The 25403-nt window shown below is 35.8% G+C and overlaps 1 protein-coding gene across 1 annotated transcript; it reads left to right on the top strand.

The window, feature by feature from the left end:
* Positions 1-1616: 1616 nt before the first annotated feature.
* Positions 1617-23360, top strand: LOC105440389 (lactadherin-like). Its single transcript, XM_030987720.1, has 8 exons — positions 1617-1728; positions 6567-6746; positions 8587-8691; positions 10314-10472; positions 11536-11712; positions 19539-19861; positions 21247-21338; positions 23183-23360. The coding sequence occupies exons 1-8, from the start codon at positions 1656-1658 to the stop codon at positions 23358-23360; spliced, it is 1287 nt and encodes a 428-aa protein (XP_030843580.1). The 5' UTR covers positions 1617-1655.
* Positions 23361-25403: the final 2043 nt, after the last annotated feature.

Genomic DNA, 25403 nt, shown 5'->3' with positions numbered 1-25403 from the left:
ATTTAGTAGTTGGATCAGAAGTTGATGTTTAACAAAAAGTGTCGCAGATCACTGAGTATAACATGTTGGAACCTGTTCGTTTGTGTTAAATATTCTAAAATTAATTTAGTAGTTGGATCAGAAGTTGATGTTTAACAAAAAGTGTCGCAGATCACTGAGTATAACATGTTATGTACATGCCACCCCCCCCCTTCTCCCCCACGTTAAGCAGTGAATATTTCTAAAAATACCCCGGCCTCCCCACAAGCTTAATACTTTATATATGAATTCCTTATATATGAATGGCTTTCCCACACAATAGTTCTTCGTATAATGAAATAATAATGGTTTTAATAGTTACAAAGCGTCATATTTCTGTACGACTCTAATAATGTGAGCTACATTGATAGACAGTTTCGTGAATGATAACACATCAAAAGGAATATGTAGTAATCGATTGATGTTAGAAGTTAGCGGTGTCGTGGTAAAGTGGATACGTCACTCGACTGTAAATCACATCGTTCGTGGTTCGGGTCCTACTGCGGCACTAATGTCCTTTAGTAGATAATGTTTCTACATTTGCCAGCCTCCACCTAGGTGAATTAAATGGGTACCCGTAGGAAGAAATTACTTGAATGCTTTAGCGCCTGTGGGTACGGATGAATACCAGTAATACTTCAGAAATTCATAACTTTTCCTATTTTCCTCGATCCATTTTTCTCTCTCTCTCTCCCTCTCCCTCCCTTCTCCTCCACTCCCACCCCCTCTATCCCCCCCTCTCTCTCTCTCTCTCTCTCTATCTCTCTCCATGTCTCTCTCTCTCTCTCTCTCTCTCCCTCCCGCTCCTTGTCTTTCCTTCTCTATTCACCCTGTTTCACTGTAATTTATTGCCTTCATCTGTAGACGTCAATTCTGCTCAAATGGATGTATAAATATAGATTTATAAGGCGCATATTGCTATGTTGGGCAAGCACACATCTAATAATGTGCAAATGTGTCCTGCGTGGCCAATCAACAAAAGTATTTTGCGTTCCTGAAAAAAAACGAAACCAAAAATCAAAAGGTTATTGCAACAAATTATGAGCTGTGTTAATAAGATGTTATGCTTTTCATAAAGTAGCAGTAACATGCTTTTATATGATACATTGATCACATTAATCCATAAACGCTTTACTTACCAACATTGTAAGCAATAGACCACGTCAACATCCATTTGTGCCAGATTTTAGATCATATACATGAACATGACCTAAAGGAAACAGATTGTTTTGTGCAAAATGAATGCCATCATCATAAAGTAAATGAACAAATTTATCGATGATGAGGGTATTAAAGAAGAATTTTTTTGTGTGAATTGTTATGAACAGTGATTGTCGTTATGGTCTTTATGGTCGTTATTCTCCCACTTAAAAGCATTTTCAAGCGCTTTCATTTGAGGGAAGTTCTAAATTAGTTTTATCTGTCAAATGCCGTTGGAATTTAACCTTTTCATATTTTTGGCCTGCAAATAGAACATAGTACCTTTAATAGACGTGATAGAGTAATGTGTTTAGTGTAATAATAATATGCCAGTCTCTTCTCACCCCAGACACCTTGTAAATTACATAGATTACACCATTTTCTGTTCATGTAGGATCTGTGGAATTGCCTCTGGTGGAAGAAGGGTGCCCTCAAGCATGGGAGCTATACTAAAGCTAGTTGCAGCCATCGCTGTGGTAGTGATTGGTGCTCAAACAGTCAGAGTATCAGGTAAGATCACCATCCCGATCTTTTATGATTGCGGTCTCCTGCACTTTTCCAACAGAATAGTTCGGATAATACTTTTAATTTATGATAATATGTTATGGAAATAATAAGTTTCGTTATTATATGTACATATATTATGTAAAAAAAAACATTTTGACATGAAGAAATTATTGTTTCTTTATGTTGTATTATACCTTACATTTATATGTTCTTTGTAATTCAGTTATATTGTATTTGGAAAAAATGCAGAAAAAAAAATATATATATATATATATATACGGAGATATAAATATATTCTTCTTTTTTGGGGGGTCGGGAAAAGAGGGATTTATTGTATGAAGCTCAGTAGCTTTAAATGAATGGTCAATGCGAGTGAGCGAAGTGAGAAAGCTTTTGCTCCGGGAATGTAGAGGCAAAAGCTCTCATCAAAGCATTTATTGTTATAGCGTCTTTTTCAAAATGGTTGCAACGGGCCTTCCAACGGGCTTGTTAGGTCCTGCAAAGGGACACTCCTTCGGCTCTGTCTATCAGAGGCGGCGATCCCGGGGGACGGGGGGGGGGGGGAAACACATCCCTCCCTTATTTTTTTTTAGGGGGGATCATCTCTCCCCCCCCCCCCCCCCTCCCCGGAAAGTGTGAAAAAGTAGAGACAAAAAGGAGTAAAGCGAATACTGTCTAAACGCTGCAACAAACTTTTAGGCTCTGGAGTGCCCAAGAGCGCAGCGTTTAGGCTAATACAAATATAAAAATCTTCTAGCTCCCTCGCATAATATCCTTGAAAGTGTACAAGTAAATATTGTAGAAAAGCGAGGTGTGAAACAAATATATTGCTTGTTTTTATACCATAGTTTGGCTAAGGCATGTAATTTGTTAATACAACAAAACTTCAAAAACCTGTGAGGGGGTAGTCACTTCTGTCACCTTCACCACTCTCGTTCACTATGCTTCCTCACACTGGCCATCTTAAGCGTGCAGCAGATAGGCGATTGAGATAGCAATATAACGTTTAAAAACGGCCAAATTTGTTGACGGGGGGAGGGGGCTTTAATAGTAGACGCATTTTACATTTAAAAGAATGGCATTTCTTCAGAACGAAGAAATGATTCCTTAAGTTCTTCGATAACATCACTCAGTCCGATTTGATCCGAGAAATATCTCATTAATGAATCAGTGTCAAAGCTAAGTTAGTCTCAAACAAACCTACACCTTAAAATTGTTCAAATGAGAGAAAATGGGGCTAAGGTAATGACTTCAATGATAGATGTACAATTAAAGATAATCTTGGAGTTTCAAAAACAGACCCTTATTAATGATACAAATTTGGGAAAAATGATCTGATCGATTTTTTAAAATCTCCCAACTCTATTATTCCAATTTAATTACATATAAGGTGAAAGAAAATTGTCACAAAGCAATACATTTGCTCTATATACCATTCCAGACATTTAAGTGTTGAAAGATTTTTAAAAGCCTGTTATAGCCTGTCTTATTTTCTTGGAAAATGGTTGGAAAATTCAAAAATGGTGTGGAGAATTTTCTGTTAGAGGGTGTCGCACAGTGAATTTTTCTTGTTTTGTTTGCATGTTAGAGAGTTAGTACATTAGAAGGAATATAATAAGTAACATTTCATACAAAACTTACGCAGTTTTTTCATCAACCTTCATCAATGTTACCGAGTCACTTTAAGCCAGATTGATATTGTTAATTTGTTCGATAACATCATTCAGTTTGATTTGATTGGAGATATATCTCATTTAACAGTGTAAAGGATTATAGTCTCAAACAAACTTACACCATTAAACTTCAAGCTCATTAACACATGATATATTGCGACACTTTCAAGGCTACTTATTATGTCAAGTATATACAAGCGGCAACAGCTTCAATATAAAACGTCAGTTTTTCTCACTTAAATCATTGGTCTGGAAACAATTATTTGCCCATTGTTGTATATTATACAACATTTTTCATAACGATGAATATACATTGTAATGCAATTTTCAGAAAAAGCATACTTGTCATTTGTTATATTTGTATATGATACTAAAGCAAATCGTTACGCCTATCGATAGGATAATGTGAAGTACGTGTCAAATAATAAATCATTACGTGCTATTATTAACCGGACTAGACAGTTTAAAATGTATATAACATGTATACTATTGCCAGCAAGTAAGATTTTCAACAAAGAATTCAGAACGCCAAGGGTGGAATAGAACTGTTTCATTCCAAACCCTGGTGTTAAATAACACCAGCTGGTGTTGTCCGATATAGATACCGGGAAAGTGTTACAATTTACACCCATGGTGTTGAATTTAACACCCTCGTTTTTGCAGTGTAATATCATTGTATTTATTGCATTATTGTAGTTGTAAATTGACCCCTTCAGTTAGCCTATGATGCACATTAGTTCCTATAAGTTCCAACATTTGGTAGAAAACGACACGTTGAGTTATAATAATGTAGTTCTATGTGTTAAGACTTTAATACCCCTTTGCAACCTCCTATAGGGTGGACTAGCTTTGATAGAAGGTGTATGGGGGCCCCACGAGGAACATATGGAAACGTTGTATCATCCGCTCAATCTGATTTGCGTGCATAGAACAAATAAGCGTTTTTCCATGAAAAAGTGAAGTTTTCTAAAATGTGCGTTTCTTTCCAGCATTGGGGCGCCCGGAAGTCACTCGGGTAACATTTCGTAAAGTATAATATAAAAAGACCATATGCAAATTTGTTGTACTTTTGTCGGAAAAATTACATTTATCCGGCACAATGTCGTCTCTTTTTGCGTTGGAGAAGAGCAAATAGCGAGTTTCAATCACACTTTGGCCGCTCTCGCAAGCTCTCACTCGTTTCACTGTGGTCAAGAGACTTTGGGGCAAGCGGTTAATGAAAATATTAATCGGTAGCTTTTTTTTGGTATCAAACTTGTTTTGATTGATTGTATAATTTTGTCGGAATAAAGAAACAAAAAGGCTCGACCAATAACTTATCAGCGGCTGAATTGACCTTTTGACCTTGAATTCCCTGATGCAAGCGCACTAATGACGTCATCTTCGCTAAATCGGTGTCTTTTATCGTAAAATGCGACACTTTCACAATGTTTATACATCTTTTTTTAATTATTAGTAAGATATAACATATTTTTTTCTGATATCACTGAAGCTTTTGGTTTTTTTTAATGAGTAATTTTAAAATAAGAGCCAATTTACTGTTTTATTTTACTGGATCGTACCATTAAAGTCGCAGGGTAGAAAGATGCATTTTCCAACCGTGCCAAAATTAATTTACGTTCCGACATGCTGTTAAATGGGTTCGTGTTGTTAAGAATCCATTGCTTTCTGCTCCAACAAACGTCCACATGCGGAGTCGTTTATCAACTAAATTATTCAAATTTATGGATGCTTCCTAGCTTCCCAGGTGTTTGTGTTGGTGTTGTAGCATTTCATTCACCTGTTATCATTCTTTGTACTCCAATTGCCAGAACGCAAAATGCAACAAGTAAGTCAATAAAAGAGTATGTTCTGCACAATATAAACAAAGTGTGTCCCTATTGTACAATGTAATGTGTCCCCTCATTTTGTAATAGTTAATTTACCTATTCACATAATGGAACTACCTGCCCGATGAAGCCAGTGGCCTGTGACCCCTGAGCACTGAACACCGTGTGGGAGTCAGTTCGTGGTCAAATTCTTTTATGAGACAAATACAAGCAAACGTTTCCATATGGGTCGCCGTGGAACCGCTATACGGCATGGGTATGGCGGGTCTAATCGCTACAGCAAACCTAGAAATGAAAACAATTATAACTCCGCGTTATAATCTCACGGCGACCCTTGCGGCCTGTAAAGATAGGGAAACGCCCTCTGCGGCCGCTTTTGGGGGCGTACGGCCGCCGTATCCTAGCCGTAAAGCAAATGCGACCTAGGCATAGATAATGACGTATATCCACCTACGTACCTCTCCCTCTCTCTGTATTGTTTACCCGTTCTCTTTTACCATCACAGATACTCTGTATGTAACCATGAAATAATACATTTCAGGGGTGGATCTAGCTTATTGCCAGGGGGGGGGGGGGGGTTGACCCAGATCCAAGATTTTCCAAAAATTGCGCTGTTTTACTGTTTTACTTTTCTTTTCTTTTTTCTTCTTCTTTTTGCTCCCATTCCCCCACCCCTTTTTTTTCTTTACTTGGCCGCCCAAGGGTGTGGGGTAGGGGGGGGGAGGGAGGGAGGCAAACCGCCGAAACCCCACCCTAGTTCCGTCCCTACATTTATTAAACTAATTTTTGTTAATTAGACAGAATATGAACTCAGTGTACATGTATATGTAAATGAGAATCCAGTAAGAGGATTTCATTATATTGTTTGTAAGTGTACTAGTGCTATATAATTAGTGCAGCCTAAGACCAAAGAGATACTAGATTACTTACTAGTTCTGTGAAGATTGTAAGGAGTTGGAAATATAAAGTTGCTGGAAAAGTTTTCAAGCTCAGTAATTTTCCTGAAAAAGGAAGTTTGGGATTGAAGTGATGCAGATGACTATTGGAAAATACATGAATAGTTTCGGAAGTGTTATGAGTGTTACGACGGTAAATGAGCATTTGGGAACAATGCTGGAAACCAATTTTAGGCGTTGCTCCTTCTGTCTATTGGAATTTATTGGTTGTTCATCAAGAGTATTTTTTTTAAATGTACATTTGTCTATCTATAATTGTTTATTTATTTATTTAAATATTTTTCATTAGCATCTACTTCTATACTTATAAATTCATTTAAGGATGTACTTATCTATCAACGTATTTATCAATTTATTCATTCTTTAACTCACTTTCATTGCAGCATTACATGACAGATGTCCTCATGTGACCGTATCATGTCGTTTAATCACTCTGGAGAGCGGTGAGACTGTACAGTTCATCCCGAAACTCGTGCAACCCGATCAAAAGTGGTCAAAATCCGACCTCCCAGCAGGCTACCTGATTCCTGATGATGTCCGGCGTTATTATTGCACAGAACCAGGTAGTATTTTCATGCAAAATTTCCGAAATAAGGCGGCACAAAAAAGCGGGGGGGGGGGGGGTGGGGAGCAGGGAGGCCTCGTTTTTCCGAAGGTTCATAACTGCAAAGTTTCGTACTTCCGAAAAATGAACTTCTCTATATCAGGGGTTCATAATCACAATGGTTGAAAGAGGGTTTATGATTTCGAACATTTGCTGCAATATTCCAGAGGTTCGTTTAATATCCGAATGTTCATAATCTCAAAGGTGTAAAAGGGTTCATTATTCTGAAAATTAAGAAGCCTCGGTATTCGGAAGGTTCATAATTCCGATAAACGATGCACTGTTGTACCTCATTTTCGGAATTACGGATCCTATTTCATTTTCGAATATATGAACTATCGGAATTTCTTTTTGTTATGACACCGATCAGAACTTGTGGATTGCCCTACGGGTTCGTTTTTTCGTGCCATGCCATTTTCAAAAGCTTCTTCTGTTCAATTTTTTCAATTTTTTTTTCAACTTTTAAAAATGTATGTTTCACACGATACCTGATGAACAGGAGAGGCATATCAACTCAAACTTAAACTTTCAAATGGACAGTTGACTTGGTAGCCTATATTTGTACTATGAATTCGTTTTATTGAAGAAAACTGAATTAAACATTGTTTCGAACTTACGTTAAATAGTTTATTGAAGGGGCCTTTTGACACCTAAACGCTAGTTGTGTACAGGAAAAAAGGACATTGATTAAGCCTGCCTTAAACCCCACCCCAACGAAAAAAATCTAGTACAGGATGAATAACCACATATAACAAAATTAACTAAATTTAACTAGATTTGAACAAGCCACCATTGATATATCGTTTGAACAACCGGGTAAAAACTTAAATAAGTAAAGGAAAGAATAAATAATAAATAATGATACGTACGGAAATAAATGTCGACCCTAATTGAAATCACGCCCACATTAAGTTCATTCAAATTTTTTGTTGGAGCACATATCATGTCGCATATAAATACAAAACCGCCGACCGAACAACCTGCTTTAATATTTTGAAACTTATGACTAATGCGCACGTAAAAGGCGGTGAATCCATTTCAGTGTGATATAATGATGTATAAATTTAATTTACTGAAGTGTATTTGCTACTTGCACGTCTCTGCGGCGGTAGCTGTTCTACGGGGGGGGGGGGGGGGGGGGGGGGAGGGGGGATTCTTGAGGGCTCAATGATGACGTAAAGATAATATTTGTTAACCATATCCATCAGTTCATATGATACCGAAATCAGCATGGAAGGATCACGCATTAATGAGCAGGTAGCTTAATTTGCAATTAGTTAGGAACATATGCCATTTTTGTTTTAGGAAATGAAATAGGCAGTTGAACAAATGCACTTTTGCTATATACGCAATACAACAATTGTGCCTGCTCGGTCCCAGTGTGATTCTTCCTTTAAGAGCATGTGGAAGAGGTGTATTTCCATTTATAATTAATTCCATTAAAAGCCAAATGGACCGAAATGTAGCAGGAAGTCACTTATTTTGGACAATTGGGTTTCGGACACTTTTACTTCAGACTGTCTAAAATCGTTAATGAGTGATTTTGGTTCTGATGTCATATAAACGAAGAGGAAATGAGCTTCCAGTGAAGTACAAGCTATTGAAAAATTACTTGGAATTCTTTAGTAGTCTTCTTTAAAAAAAAATTGCAATTGGATGGGACACGAACCCTCGTGTCCACTGTTACTACCAATATACGTCACTGTTTTGTACATGTATGTATGTATATAATGTATTAGACCTTGGGTTATTCACTTTTCTCATCCAAGTTTTTCCCCCTGTGTTATTTCTGTCACCAGCCTGCCGCTCTAACCCTTGTTTTAATGGAGGCAATTGCGAGGAGACGGACACAGGATTTACTTGTCTCTGCTTAGATGGCTACCGTGGTGAAAGATGTGCAGAAAGTAAGTGAGACAAAGGGAGGTGCATGTTGTTGTTTTATGTATGGGGGTAGGCCGGGAGACCCTTGTACAGCCAGGAAATCTTGATGAGAGCGAGCATGGTAAGGTAAAAGGGGTAGCATGGTAAGATAAAAGGGGTATCATGGTTTTTGTCTCGCCTGCGTAGCAAAAAGCGAGACAAAGGCGTTGCTTTTCCAGTGACGGCGACGGCGCGTCAACATCAAACTTAACCTGAATGTTTAATATAGTTTTGAAAGTATAAGTTCTTTTTCAATAAAGGATTAAGAAGTATCCCCATTCATGTGAGGAAATTTCAGGTCACTAAGTGAAGGTCAAAGGTCATTTCCGGTCTGCAAACTTAGACATTGTTGCAGCATCAACATCAAGATTTCGAATATTTAGCATAATTTCTAAAGTATAAATTCCTATTCCATGAAACTGAAACATAAGGGCTATCAAGTATCAACAATCATTTATTTAGTCTTTTAGGTGACAAAGTCAAGGTCAAGTGTCATTTCAGGTCTGCAAACTTAGATTTGTTGTGGCATCAACACCAAGATTTTGAATTTTTAGCATACTAATTTCAAAAGTATTTGTTCAAATTCTAAGAAACATGTACCCAAGGGTTATCAAGTATCTCAAATCAGATGAAACTTGGTCACGAGGTCAAGTTTAAAGGTAATTTGAGGTCAATAGACTTGAATTATGTTTATTCACAACTAAATATGAGAATTGATAAATCAATTTTTGTTCATATTTCATGAAAGTTTTTAATCTTGGTACAAATAATAGTAAACAATTCTTCTGATGATTCTTAGTCGATATTCACTTCAAAATGCTGAGAGTATTCAGAGGATTTCATATTTTGGGGCTTTTTAATTGGCCATCCTGCCTATAAATAATGTTCAAACCTCAATTTGTCACCATATCGAAATGCGTAATGCAGGCGAGACTGCCGAGAGCGTTTCCCTTGTTTGTTGTTAAGGTCTTCATGGAAGGTTTGAGGAGTGTCGGTGAAAAAGAGGCATACGCATAGTTTTTTGTGAGGGGGTGGGTGCAAACCCTTGTTGAATCCTTGTCTATATACACATGGAGGTTCATGTACTCATGAGCAGGCACGTAGCCACGGGGGGGGGGGGCACGGTTTTTTAGACCCCTTTTTTTTTTACCTCGATCGATTACATGTATGTGCCCCCCCCCCCCCCCAAAAAAAAAAAACATCGAACTCTGGCTACGTGCCTGCTCTTGAGGAGAGCGATACAGGATTTACCTGCCTCTGTTTTGAAGGCAATCATGATATACATTGGGGAAAAGTATTGGCTAAGTATACAAAATACGGTCAAACCAGTTTATAATTAAAAGTGGCCACTTCTCTAAAAACATCACCTGTCTACAGTCGCCATGTAAATATGATGTAAATATGACACGGTCAATTTAGCGCCCTACGCAAAACCAATTTGTATATTCAGGTTTGATGGGAGTGCTGAGAAAGTTACATATTTAATACATTTTACCTCTCCGTAAAGTCTTGTTTAAAACTTGTTTTACCGAGTAACTAAATGAGTTCAATTTTCTTTCTTTTTCCCCTCAACATATCTTTCTCATATTGATTGTAAACTCTATAGATGTACCCATCTCCTCGTTAAAGCTTCTTGGTGAAAAGATAAATGAAGGAACACTTTCTTTAGCGTCCCACTCCAGTCCTAACACGTACGTGCTGGTACATCAAGATCTTTGGAACAGGAACTTATCCCAATTGGCATGCCAGTATCTAGGGTTTGAAGGTAAGACATTATCAATATCATCTTTTAATAATGGCCTTTCATTTTTTTCTATTATCAGCTATTCTTTAAAGACCGTCAATACTACTGGGCTAGAAGGGATTAGACCACCCAGCCAGGTCACTGACAGGTGGCTATCTCATCAACTCAGCTCTCAAATAACATAAGAAAAAGAGGATCATTGGGGACCAACAGGCACCGATTGGGGAAGTTTTCTAAATAGAGGGAGCAAGTAGCTACAAGTAGGACAGTGGGGATTTAAATAGCTGATTTCATTTTTCGTTGCAAGTTTGTCCAGGCTTTGCAAAGTATGTGAGCCATTGCCTTCCCCTGGTTCTCTTTTCAGCAATCTTCCCTGATAATATATAAATATTTTTCTCTACATGTTTCCTTTCTGTATGATCATGTTACCAACAAATTGCATTTTCCTCTTTCTTATTGTGTTGATGAATCTTGGTTTTCTAAACACTTCTTCATTTGTTATTTTTTTCATCATGTTATATTCATAATCTTACTTTAGAACCGGGCCTCTGTGGCCCTTGATTTTTTCTCTCAAGCTTTTTGATTATTGTAATCATTTCAATTCTTTCATTTATCTCATGAATACCTTTCGAATCTGATGCTACAATGTACCCAATGTATTTGCAATGTGGACTTGCTTTATTGTTTACATTTATTTTTGATAATACACCCTGTTTTCTTGTTTTGAAATATAATTTTTTAGATAATTTATTTTAAGTTATTATTGATGAATTTACTATTTTTTCTTCAAACACTGGTATTATGATCAGTAGTATATATATATATATTCTGGTCGAGTTGGAGATTTTAATTCCATTTTATAGTTGAAATTTTTCCCTCTTCAACCTGAATCCTTCTCTTATCCTTTCCCGTTCTCGAAACGCTTGTTTCGGAAGCCTGTCCAATATGGTGTATGTCTTCACAAAGCAGTTCTTGTGGTACCCGATAAAGTAAATATTGGTGTTGTGGTTTGCATTTATTTTCTTCAAAATAATATTGTGACTACTCTGGTATCCTACTTTTTAATTTAACTTTATTGAAAAAGGAGTATTTGCGACGTTGAGCGGTCCACTGTACGAGTCCTTGTCCGTCGATGCTCCAGCTGAAGCCGAATCAGTGATCTGCCCTCCTAATGCCACAAACATCACAGACTGCTGGTTCAATGAGACTAGAGTGGGACGGATAAACGAGAGTGAAATTATTTCCATTGTGTGTTGCCCCGGTGAGTTATAGTAATAATGATTTTTTTTAAATACTATAATAATGGTAATATAAGATCAATTTAGGATCAATTTCGTAATTCATTTTATGTTCATTCAATTTTGCGAATTCTGTCATCGCAGCTGTTATTTTTCGTTGAAATTCATTTTTTAGCTTTTAAATTTATAAAACGATCATTCAAAAACATTTTATTTTCATTCGAATTAAAACGTGTTTCTTTTTCGTAACATTTTCATTCAATTTAAAGCGAGACGATTCGCCATTACGTAACAGCGTCTTCCGTACGTGAATTCAAATTCGTTTCTTTGCATACAATTTCACACGTTTTGCAGACGAATTAAACATATAAATCTTACCCAATATGATCATTATACAGTTATTGACTGGCAGGGGGTGTAATATAACATTATTTTGACCGCTGAAGGGAGTTATATTTCCCAAGTGGTTATATTTTCCCGAGGGGAAATATAACTCTCTTCAGGTCCAAAGAATGTTATATACCCCCTGCCAGTCAATAACTGTTATATTAGATAGCTTTATTTATTTATTTTTTTTGTGGGGGGGGGGGGGGGGGGGGGGGGGGGGGGGGGTTCCATATTTTTTTTGCCCGAATATTTTTTTCTTTTTTTTCGGGGACAATCAAAATTACGGAAAAACAATCTGTCGAGATAGTTCAAAAAAGAAAAAATCTTACACAAAAATTAAATTATAAAAAATTTGGGGGGAAAAAAAAAATCGAAAAAAAACTCTTACCCCAAAAAGCACATTTTGGGAAGAAGAAAAAAATACCCCCAAAAACATTTTTTCGGGAAAAAAAAATGTGGAAAAAATAATTTCAAGGGAACAAAAAATTTTCATGAAAAAAATATTGAAATTTTTTTTTTTTTTGCCCGAATATTTTTTCTTTTTTTTCGGGGACAATCAAAATTATGGAAAAATAATCTGTCGAGATAGTTCAAGAAAGAAAAAATCTGACAACACAAATAAAATTATAAAAAAATTTGGGGGAAAAAAAATCGAAAAAAAATTCTTACCCTAAAAAAGCATATTTTGGGAAGAAAAACAAAACAAAACAAAAAATACCCAAAAAAGCATTTTTCGGGAAAAAAATATATGCAAAAAATAATTTCAAGGGAACAAACAAATTTCATGAAAAAAATATTGAAAAAATAAAATGACCCTCGGTAATGGTGTAATTTGTGTAATTGGTGACAGTCCTCAAGAGGGCGACATGCATTGATTAAAAATATATTCATTTCACCAGCCGGTAAAATATAACCAACCAGGAAAATATAACAATTTGGATCCTCGCAATTTATATCACGTGACGAGCTCTGGGCCAATCACATCTTGGTATCTGTCTAAGCTATCTAGTATAATTATATAGAACCCCGAAAGCTTAGTTCCATGCTAAATCCATTTCAAATTGTATGGGTTAGTAAGCAACAAACATGTTATTTGTCCCCACTATGGGTGTATACCCATTAAATCATCACTATTTAGCAACTCAACGATCATGTGTTCAGTAGATACAACCTAGCCACATCAATATAGAATTAGCATGGGACTAAAGCAAGAGTGTCTATTTAACAACATACAAGAAGTACAGGAATATGTTAACTACAATAATCAGAAACTCAAAGAGAAATTACTATAGTAGGATATTCCTTGAAAATAAGGGTGATACTAGCAAAACATGGAAGACTGTAAACGAGATTTTAAGTGGTGGAAACAATTCGTTTAAGCCAACAGTGGTGGATAAATTGTGTGTGAATGATACTGGTACTAATGAAACCCTGTGTAATGAACAAGATATTGCAAATGCATTTAATGACTTCTTTGTTAATGTTGGTCCAAATTTGGCGAATGCCATACCAAACACAAATCGTAATACAGAGAAAGTTTTAGACGATGGTGTAGACAAATCTTTCTTCTGGAAACCAGTTACTGAGACTGAGGTTAACAACCATTTAATAGCCTTGAATGTAAAGAAAGCTAGTGGGTATGATAATATGCCAATCAAGCTGATAAAAGATGCTGTGCACTATGTAACTTCTCCCCTTACATTTATTTTCAATCTGTCTTTCACCTCTGGTAAATTCCCAGATGCCTTTAAAATAGCAAAAGTGACACCTGTTTATAAGAAAGGACCTAAAGATGAAGCAGGAAATTATAGACCTATTTCAGTATTACCTGTTCTTGGGAAGGTTTTTGAAAAAATTGTAAATAATAGGCTTCTTGACTTTCTTGAAAAAAATCATGTATTATATGAGCACCAGTATGGCTTCCGTAAAAAATACAGTACAAAATTGTCAATGATAAATTTAGTTAACACTTTGAGGAATTCAATGGATGAGGGAAGAATCACACTTGGGATATTTGTAGACTTTAAGAAAGCATTTGATACAATTAATCATGATATTTTATACAGCAAACTTTCACACTATGGAATACGAGGAATAGCATTACAGTGGTTTAAGGACTATTTTTATAGAAGATTTCAATTTGTACAGTACGGAAATGTAACATCTCCCATGCTGCCTTTAACATGTGGTGTACCGCAAGGCTCTGTCCTAGGCCCAACGCTTTTCCTACTTTATATTAATGATATGCCATTTGCTACACGTTACTTTAACTTTCGACTCTTTGCGGATGACTCAAACTTATTCCATACATTTCCTGAAGGGCAAAAAGAAATTGATATGACTGAAGTGAACACAAATCTTCAAATTGTTTCAGACTGGTGTAATGCTAATAAACTGACAATTAATTTACAAAAGACGAGTTATATGCTAATAAGAAACCAGAGACGGCAGATTAATGTTCAAGGGCAACTGGCTATATCAGAAGCTGAAATAATAGAAGTTGATTCTTCGCTCTTTGTTGGGATAAAGATTGATAAACACTTGACTTGGAAACCCCACATACAAATGGTTAATAAATGCATCAGACAAAAAGTAGGAATCCTCTTCCGCTTACGGCATTTTGTGCCTAGAAATATCCTAGTGTTGTTGTATAAAACCTTTATTCAACCTCATATATCATACGGAATTGAAGTGTGGGGGAGCACTTACAAGTCTCACTTAAATTGCATACTGTATACACAGAAGATGGCCATACGGACAATCACATTTAGCCATTTTATGAGTCGTTCAGCACCATTGTTTTACGAATTGAAAATCTTAGATATTAACAAGTTCTATGAGTTGTCTCTATGTACATTTATGTATGACCTAGTACATAATAATTTACCTCACTGTTTGACGGATTATTGTGATAAAATTGAGCATAGATACAATACAAGAAAAAGAGAAAAGGGCCATCTACGTATACCACTGTATAAAACAACACAAGGCAAATTTTCAGTAACTTGTGTAGGAACCCGATTATGGAATGAACTTCCCGATGAAATCAAAAACAAAGGGTCTAGAAACACTTTTCGTAAACATCTCAACGATTACTTGATGAATAAGTGATTGAATTATGCAAGTACACATGTATATATTGTAAATAATCTCCATATTACATTTTTGTTGTTTTTTTTTGTCAAAAAAATGCAATTTTTTGTATAAATAATCTGTAGATACATGTATCTATGACTTTTTAACCTGGTATATCCTCTTCATAATTATATTTGGAGTGTAGAAATTGTGCTACGGTATTACTCAACATGTATACTTCTACTGTCAAGTTTTATTTTTTTGATAATGATATATTTATTTTTGCCAAGTGTGTGCTAAGAACAGGGGCCAGACTCGACTAGCACATGTGCTATTATTTGGCTCCTTTTCATCACCTTCTATATTCTATGAGAAAAGACATATGTCTAGCATATCAATACTTTGTTAGGTTTTTCTTTAATATGATCTATAATATTCATTTATGAACATGTACCATTCACGATGTATTCAAATGTTTAATCACTGATGTTATTGATGATGAATAAATCAAATCAAATCAAATCAAATCAAATCAAATATGCAATGAATCAAATTTATATAAGTGCATGCAAAGTGTTTTTACAGACTACGAGAATGATTGAAGATAATACAAATGTCATGTTAATGAAACCTACATTATTCAAAAACTGAGCAAAAAAGCTTCTCAAAGACCCCCAACGAAACTAAACTCAATCTACTTTTTGAAATTGAATACCTTTTTTCAAACATGCTTGCTCATTCACGAATTTGAATGACCACCGAGGTACCGTAGCCGGCATTAGACAAATTTGAATGCTCTTTGCACGAAATATACGCTCTTAGTGAACATTTGAATGACCCAATTTAAAAACTGATTGCACGGATAGTAAATTTGAATGACGGATTTTGAATTTGAAGGCTGATTTGACGCTGCGAGTGCGATTTGCGCGAATTCTAATGCTGGAAATATGAACTTCAATGAAATAGTGTGAAATTGGCCGTGAAAACCTTATTATTTCTGTATTGCAAGTTTGCAACCAAAACTGATGTAATACAGTGTAATTCGATACGAATTTTCAAAAGGAGACTTAAAAGCTTTCTTCTGAATAGTTACTAGGCTATTGCATTCCCCAATCAAATATAATTTGTAGTGTGACTTTATGCAACTTGATTTTTTCTTTGTATAAACATGTATGTATTTATCAATGTTTTGCGTTTAAAAGGGATTTTTTTTTTTTGTATTACTGAATCAGTTATTGTCATTGTTGTGTTTTTTTCCTCATAAAACAATAATTTATAATAATTATTTTTACAGGGGGCTTATTCACTACAAGCTCTGCTTTCTAGTCGGCCCTCCTTCCCTTTCAATATCATGTTTATTTTTTTAATGTATTGTATTGTGCAAATTGATCTATATGTATATAAATGTGTGAATATGTTAAAGTGTATACCATCATTGTAAATATGAACGATTGAAAGAGGAAAAATAAATGAATTGAATTAAATAAATGAATTGAATTGAAACTTGAGGTTGGATTTGAAATACAAATAGAATTACAAACATATAGATAACAATGTTGAAAATAATGTTCGCAAAGTTAAAGAAACTGTAGAATCTTTTGCATAAGCATATGAAAGGAAATAGAGTAAAATTTCCTGAAATATTATTCAACATTCCTTGACTGGGCATGTGTGGGCACTAATCTGACATATAACATCATAAAGAACTGTACATCAACAAATGCACTTTTTATTTTCGTGAGCCGGAACAAATCGGAAAAGTATCAAATTGCAGATTTTCACTAATTTAAACTGCTATTATACAATATAAGCAAATTATTTTGACGCAGTTAGGCTTTTCTATTTATATTTTATCATCTGTTCGATTTTCCCCATGTTAGTTCAAATAAAAAGTGAGATATAAACGATATTTCGTTGTGAACAAGAACATTACTCAAGCTTTCCAATGATATTGGTGCCTTCGAACCTCGGACATCAAAGGTGACAGCATCCATCTAGATTTTATTGTGCAGCCTTAGAAAACGGCAGCTGCTTATAATAATTTGTTGTCAGTTGAGTTTGAGTTTGAGTTTGAGTTTGAGTTTGAAGTTTATTATCCAAAACAAAAAGTACATCAATATAACAATCAAATGTGAATGATTAATTAACATTGAAAGGATAAATGGGACCAGAAAATAGCATTTAATGCTAATCGTGTCTAGTACCACTAACACACAAAAAGTATCACAGCAATAAATGAGAATGTAATGAATAAATATGAATAACTATTGAATTCATACCTAAGCTACAAACTATTCTACATCTAGGGTAAATGTGTTCTGTGCTTATTTACAAAGCTTTGGTATTTTACACTAAATAAAAGATGAAGAATTATATAACAAAACATTTACAAAAAGGCAAGAGCCTTGGTTCTAAGTTATAAACAACTATTCTATTAACATTTGTGATATAAGAGTTCTACGAAAGCAAGACACTGATGCTTTCTCCCTTACAGAAAGGGGTAGATCATTCCAATAGCATGTGCCTCTGAATGACATTGAAAATTTACCTTGCGTTGTCCTTACTTTAGGCACACTTAACTTCTTACTTTCTCTTTGTCTAGTTTCATAGTTGTGCTCTATGAAACAGCAATACTGAATTAGAGACTGTGGCAATTTATCATTCAATAATTGATACATAAAAACACAAACAGATAATTTATGGAGTTGATACACATTCAATAATTTTAGCTCCTGGAATATCGGTTGTGAATGAGTCCTAATTGGACTAAACGTTATAACTCTTAGTGCCATCTTTTGGCTTAATAATAAACACTTCATGTTCATTTCATAATTACTTCCCCAAACCTCAATTCCGTAGGTCATATGCGGTTGGATTAACGTCTTATACAGTAACAACAAAACACGCCTTGGCACAAACTGTCTTAATCTATATAAAACACCAACCCTTTTCCTAATAAACTTATTAACCCTTTGGATATGAGGTTTCCACGTCAAGTGTTGATCTATATAAATTCCTACAAATGATGCAACATCAACCTGGGTTATTTCAGTCTCTGCTATTTTTAGCACCCCTTGAGTCACTACTGATTGCCTACTCCCTCTTATTAACAAATAATTAGTCTTTAATAGATTGACTGTAAGCTTATTCACCTTACACCATATGGTCACCTTATCAAGATGCATATTAACTATATTATCCATATCAATTGAATTCTGTCTCGGTGGAAACGTATGAAACAAGTTAGAATCATCGGCAAAAAGTCTAAAATTAAAATAATTTGTTGAGTTTGGTAAATCGTTTATATACAACAAAAACAGTGTAGGTCCCAACACAGAACCCTGAGGAACACCACATGTTATTATCTGCTTCAATGAGCTATGTCCATCATAGTTCACAAACTGAAATCTATTACAAAGATAATCTTTAAACCACTGGAGAGGAAGGCCCCTTATTCCATAATGTTCTAATTTTCCAGCCAATATTGCGTGATCAATTGTATCAAAAGCTTTCTGGAAATCTAGGAATACACCTAGTGTTACACTGCCCTTATCCAGTGATTTAAGCACATCATTAACCAAATTAATTAAAGACAACTTAGTACTATAATGTTTACGAAAGCCATACTGGTGCTTATACAAGACATCATTTCTTTCAAAATAATCAAGTAGCCTCTTGTTCACTAATTTCTCAAATATTTTGGCCAAAAGAGGCAAAACTGAAATAGGTCTGTAATTGCCTGGGACATTTTTATCTCCCTTTTTAAAAATTGGTGTAACTTTGACTCCATCTCTTAAAACACCTTGGTTATACTAGCTGCGCCAGTAGTCCCGAGGTGCACGCTGCCGCCCCATTATCTGCTATTAAAGCTAGAGGCAATCGCGCAAGGACCGAAACATGAAGAAGTTTTTCGTTGTAAAAAGCGTGAATCCTCTGAAATCTGGTCATTCCAAAAGATCAGCAAATAATAAACCTCGACCAGTAAATATACCGAAAACTAAATTTGTAAAAGGAAACATGTTGGCAAGGAGGCGAATGTATGGGTACCGATTCAATGGAAATTTTAATTTAAAAAGAGCCCCCATCAGTACTAAAAGAGCTCACGGGGGCCCTTTTTGGGGCAGAGCCCCCGTGAAAAAGAAAATTGATATGAGCCCTGCTTATAAATTTTAAGGAGATGTTAGGGAATACTACAAAAACCACACCTACGAAATGTCAACGACGACGGTAAATTCTTGTTACGATATCATAATCTTGTTGCATTTTTTATGACTTGCTATGGGTATGAAATATAATTGTTACTGTCGTGTTTTTTTTTGCACTTCTAGGCCTCTGTCGTTTTACTCTGTAATATGCTTTTATTATTTCTTGACTTTATTTCCTATAGTGAACCCGTGTAATATATCTGGTCAACCACTCGGCCTTGAAAGTGGTGATCTTCCCGATTCTGCTTTATCTACATCATCCTGCTACTTGGAGTCCTATTGCAGCCGTTTTGGCCGCCTGAACTCTGAGGCAGCCTGGATCCCAGAATCTTCCGACAAATCCCCATGGATGCAGGTCCAGTTTGAGTCAAGTTATATCGTAACGGCCATAACGACTCAGGGTATAAATGAGTCTGATCAGTGGGTGAAGTCATACACCCTTTCGTCTAGTTTTGACGACATGACTTGGACTAAGTATTTGAACGTATACTCTAGAGAAGTTGAGGTAATTGGCAAACTGCGGTTCTTCAATTACATTTTTAAAAAAACAATTAATTAGTGGTCTTTGTATTCAGAGATAAATTTTACCTCGTTGAAACTTCATTAAACTATGGAAATTTGTTGATATTATACAGCTTTGTTATGCCATGGCTAAGAAAAAACCCACAAAAAAAAGTATTTACTACTTAAGAATAAAACTGATTCGATCGTCTTAAAGAAGTTAAATTTAATATAACGATGTTTTCAATAACAAGGTCCCACTGTTATTTTTATATTTAATATTATTATCACTTATTTTTTTAGGCAATAAAGAAAAGACAAATGAAATCAGAAAACAGGAACTCCCATTTCTCATTTAGGCATAATAGGCAGAAGAAAAGCCAAAATAGCGATATACATATATAAGCCTGCGCATATTAAAACAACAGCGGATCATTATCAACCCAATAAGGATTTTCAAAAAAAGAATAAAGACTCTCGAAAATGACACCTTAATTGAGCAAGCCATGTTGATAGGGAGGTTTCGACCACCCCCGAGCGATGGAACTCTGGTCACTCTTCTTCTTTTTACACAATACTGTTCAGGATACTGAGATATGGAGTTGAAAAAATGAGAAAAAAAGAAGAAGAATACAAAATGGCCATGTTATTCGTAATTGGCCCTTCTTGACAACAACGTTTGTAGTCAGCATCGTATTAATTCACAGGCCGCCGTATAGGTTATAGGGATAGTTGAGTTATGTTGCAGAGGGCGCTACACTAAATAATTTTGTTGTGAGATAATGAAAAACTGAGTGTCAAATTTGAAAGAACAAACAGTTTAAATGACAGAATCATCTTTGTTTGATCAAAATCGGTTTAGAGACGGCTAAAATATCCATCAACCAATAAATCAAATCAAATCAAACAAATTACGATTTCTAATACTTGTGTACCACCATAAGTATTACATAATTTGAACCAGCCGTTGAAAGCCGTCGCAAAACCAAAATAGCGCCTTTTACGTTGTATTTCAGCCAATGCCGATGTTGGCTTTTTTGTTTGCTTTTTCGTGTTGGTTATACGCACGACGAGCCGGCCCGTGTATTGTCATTATTAGTTAATGAATTAATTAACGGTCACCGTATTTCTTTGAAAGTGGAGCTGAATTGGTATTGGCTAAATTTCACACATTTTGGGATCTAAAATTACCTTCATAGCAATTGTAGGTCCTGAAAGGGCACTAGACATGTCATAGATAAGAATAACAGCAATAACCATGCACTTTGAAGGCATTTGCGATCTGAAAAAACAGAACTCAACTATCCCTTTAATGAACTAACGATTATCTTCATTACGAATTAGTTTTCTTTGCAATATTACTTAACGTCATTTTCATTAACTATATAGATATTTCCGGGAAATTATGACCGTGGTTATGTGACTCACATGCTTGCTAGGCCGGTAGTTGGACACTCTTTCCGGATCCATCCGAAGACTAAGTACGTTCGCCTTACTTTGAGGATGGAACTATATGGGTATGGACCTCTAACCGATGCCGTAGGTAAGTGCAGAGTAGGACTGTTACTTAAAGAGTGTTGGCTCAGTCAGTAGAGCGTCAGTAGAGCGTCTGCCTCACAACCGGGAGGTCGTGGGTTCGAACCCCCGCCGCGTCATACCAAAAGACGTTAAAAGATGGGAGTTGTTGCTACCATGTTTGGCGTTCAACAATAAGGGATAGAGCAACGTCCATCTGGCGCTGCTCAGTGGCTGCCGGGCTCACGATCAATTGGGCAAAAAGAATTTCCGTTTCGGTTTAATAAAAATTTGGAGTGGACTATTGGGCTATTATTATTATTATTATTATACATACCAATACCATACATACCAATTATAGATTGGTAGGTGCTGATATAAATGAACACACGATTCATAATAATAATAATAATAATAGCTCGTTCTTATATAGCGCTTTTCAGGACCCAATATTATTACCCCGGTCATCGGATTCAGGCTTACCCGCACACAATGTATGCACATTCTCCACTCCCTGTGGAGCATCCCAGCTAGATCAATGTCTTGCCAAAGGACATTAGTGCCGCGGTGAGACTTGAACCGCAGATCTTGCGATCCACAGTACGGTGACATATCCACTCGTCCACGACACCTGTACGAGCTTTCACTCTCTTTGTGTGTCAGTGTGGTAGAAAATTATAGTAGAATTGTCCCCTGAACTGCATTGCTCTTTAAAATGCTCACATCATTCTACAAGAAATAGTCAAGCCTTGAAAACTCTAGACGAAACACTTGACTCGTGTGCAGTCCTGTTTACCCATTTCTTTGTGTAATGCATGTGAACTTAAACAATGTTGGATCTCCCTTTTTTTAGATTTTGATCATTCCAAACCCCAGAGTATATATATCATTGGTTTTGTTCTTCAAGGCCAACCGTTCACAATTGCCTCCGGAAATGTTGAATCTCCTTTTTTTAGATTTTGATCATTCCAAACCCCAGAGTATATATATCATTGATTTTGTTCTTCAAGGCCAACCGTTCACAATTGCCTCCGGAAAGCTTCTGTCATGATGTTATGGCCAGTTCTTGACAAAATTTGTCAAGACACAATAATGCAGTGGTTATCCCAGGGAATATGACACCATTTTTGTGTTGGTCGATAACGGGTGTTATCAATCACACACATAAGTGAGTGCACGATTAAGACCGATGCTCTATCATGTTCAGCAGAACCGCCCTAACGCGCACTACGCGTCATACTAAAATACGTTAAAAGATGGGAGTTGTTGCTACCTTGTTTGGCGTTCAACAATAAGGGATAGAGCAACGTCCATCTGGCGCTGCTCAGTGCATGGCTGCCGGGCTCACGATCAATTGGGCAAAAAGAATTTCCGTTTCGGTTTAATAAAATTTTGAGTGGACTATTAGGCTATTATTATTATTATTATTATTATTATTATTACACCATCCTCCTGCGATCCGATTTTCGAAGAAATGGTAATTATATAAGTGGTGGAAATCTAAACAAACATCATCTTCCCAATTTAGGTTCTGAATGATGTTAAGAATAGTATCCACTGGAATCTTAATGCATTTAATTCTTCTAGTCATAATAAACACCCAATCGGCTTCAAATCGTTGATAATCGCACTACTGGCCTGACGTCACTACGAGTCAGAGCCGGTTTAGCTTGTCCTTCCTCAAGAAAGTTTCAAATCCCTTAAAAATTAGATTAGATAATTCATAAGACTATTCGGACCCTCGATCAATAAGATTTAGTATTTGTACGAATGTTCCTATCAAATTTTGTTGCAAATACTTCCAAAATAGGTTCGTAGTCAGATCGTATGTAGCGTGCGATGGGTTTAACTCAAAAATCTCCCTCACCCAAATCCTCTCCGAGAGCGGAGGCAAGCTCAAGACATTTCCAGGTGGGCCATCGAATTTCGCTGCATGCGACATGTTTCACTGTGTCAGTTGGTTGGTAGTGGCACCTTATCCGGTGTAATCGAATAATACCGAGAGGGTATATTCTATTCTCGACCTCATCCATTAGTGGGCCCCTCGTGTTGCGGTCCGGTTTCATTTCCTTAAGATTTCAACAAATACGGTGATAATTTTGATCACATTACGTCAAGCGCGTAAGCAAAGATTAATTTAAACTAATCGGCAATTGCCGAAAGGTACTGCCCTTAAGATAATTTGCTCTAGCATGTCTAAATGCACGTTGAGATGATATCAAAAGATAATTTGTGTACAGCTAGAATGCATAAAAATCTAACTTCTCTTCGAGATAGGCTGCACCTTGACAGAACTCCTGACAACTCAAATGATTATATTATAAGATACAAGGATACATGCTATTAAAAAAAGGGGGGGGGGGCTGGTCAGACTCGACCTACAACGAAAACGAAATGTTCCTCTTGAGGTCCATTCTAAATAAACATTAAAAGGCGTAGCTTCAATCGAAGTCCCGCTATCACTATCATTCAAATCTGACCAGCTATTTCGTTTTGCTCATACCGAAAGCAACAATTGTGTTCAAATGGTACATATTGCTTATATATATATATATATATATATATATATATATATATTGCTTGTCCTTACTATTGTTATCAAATTATTATTATTATTATTATTATTTATTCGGCAAAACAAAGTGTATACAGAGGATTACATAGAAGAACAAATCATACAAAACAAAGGATGAAAATCATCGTGATTCCCATGAGCATTTACACGTTGCCAGGAATGGGGCAGGCAAACTAAATCACCGAAACCGTGAAGGTCCCCCATTCCGACTTGCAGTACTCATGGGAGATCCCTACATAAATACATTGTAACAAGTAACAAGAGTATGCAAGATAATCTGCCATCGGATATATTAATATTTTGTCTTCTTGTCATCATAAAAATCACCAAAAGGTCGAGCTCAACGAGGATACTTCGGTAACTGGTGTTATCACACAGGGAGTGCCCATATATACAAACAAGGTTACGTCATTCCAAATCTCCTACTCAAGAGACGATACAAATTGGACCTTTGCTCTGGAAGAGCATTGTGGGGTACGAAAAGTGAGTGTTATTTTCGCACTTCCAGAAAAGGCAAATTTAGCTTTGGTTAAATCTATCATCTTCCTTGTTTATTCATGTTCATTTAATTACTTGTATACTTAACTAATTTTTAAAAATTTCCTTATTGAAGTTTGCAAGCAATTTGTCAATCATATTTACATACGTTTACACATTTAAAAAAAAGATTTTTTGAAATATGCAAAAACTCTATCGAAATCAATTATTTATGTGCCTTGGATATGATATCTCTAACATTAATCAACATTTTCCATTCTCCACTTAGATGTAAAAGGGTACCTGGAAGTTTCCGGGGGTCATAGGAATTGCAGGGCACTTGGGAAGAGCAGAAATGATACTGATGAGCCTTTGATGGTTAATAAAAAAAATTGTAAATCATTATTATTATTGTCATTATTATTATTATTATTATTATCATTATTAGAAATAAACATTATCCATCGCTTTCGTTCTTTTTCAGACATATGCAGGACCTTTTGATACTAACACATATGTGACCATAGTGTTTCCTGAGCCAGTAACCACACAGTACGTCAGGTTTCATCCTATATCTTCTCTTCCGGCTATGAGATTCGAAGTACTTGGTATTAAAACTCGAACCATAACGAGTTATCATTAAATGGATTTATTGTTTTATTTAAAAAAAATTATTCATTTAACGAGTTATTATTAAATTGATTTATTGTTTTATTAAATCTCTTTTATTCATTTAACGAGTTATCATTAAACTGATTTATTGTTTTATTAAATCTCTTTTATTCATTTATTTATTTACTTGTTTATTAATTTATCTATTAATTGATCTATATATGAATTAATTCATTTAAAATGAAATATTTATTGTACTATAGCATCTAAATAAAAGGGTGAGTCGATTACAATTCTAAATGATTTGAGAATAGAATAGCGCCGTAGTTGTGTTGTCGTAGGATTACACGATTACAAGTGATAGCAA

The sequence above is a fragment of the Strongylocentrotus purpuratus genome, unplaced genomic scaffold (assembly GCF_000002235.5).
Source record: "Strongylocentrotus purpuratus isolate Spur 01 unplaced genomic scaffold, Spur_5.0 spur5_scaffold_16, whole genome shotgun sequence".
Taxonomy (NCBI): Eukaryota; Metazoa; Echinodermata; class Echinoidea; order Camarodonta; family Strongylocentrotidae; genus Strongylocentrotus; species Strongylocentrotus purpuratus.
This window is presented reverse-complemented; position numbering and strand designations above follow the sequence as displayed.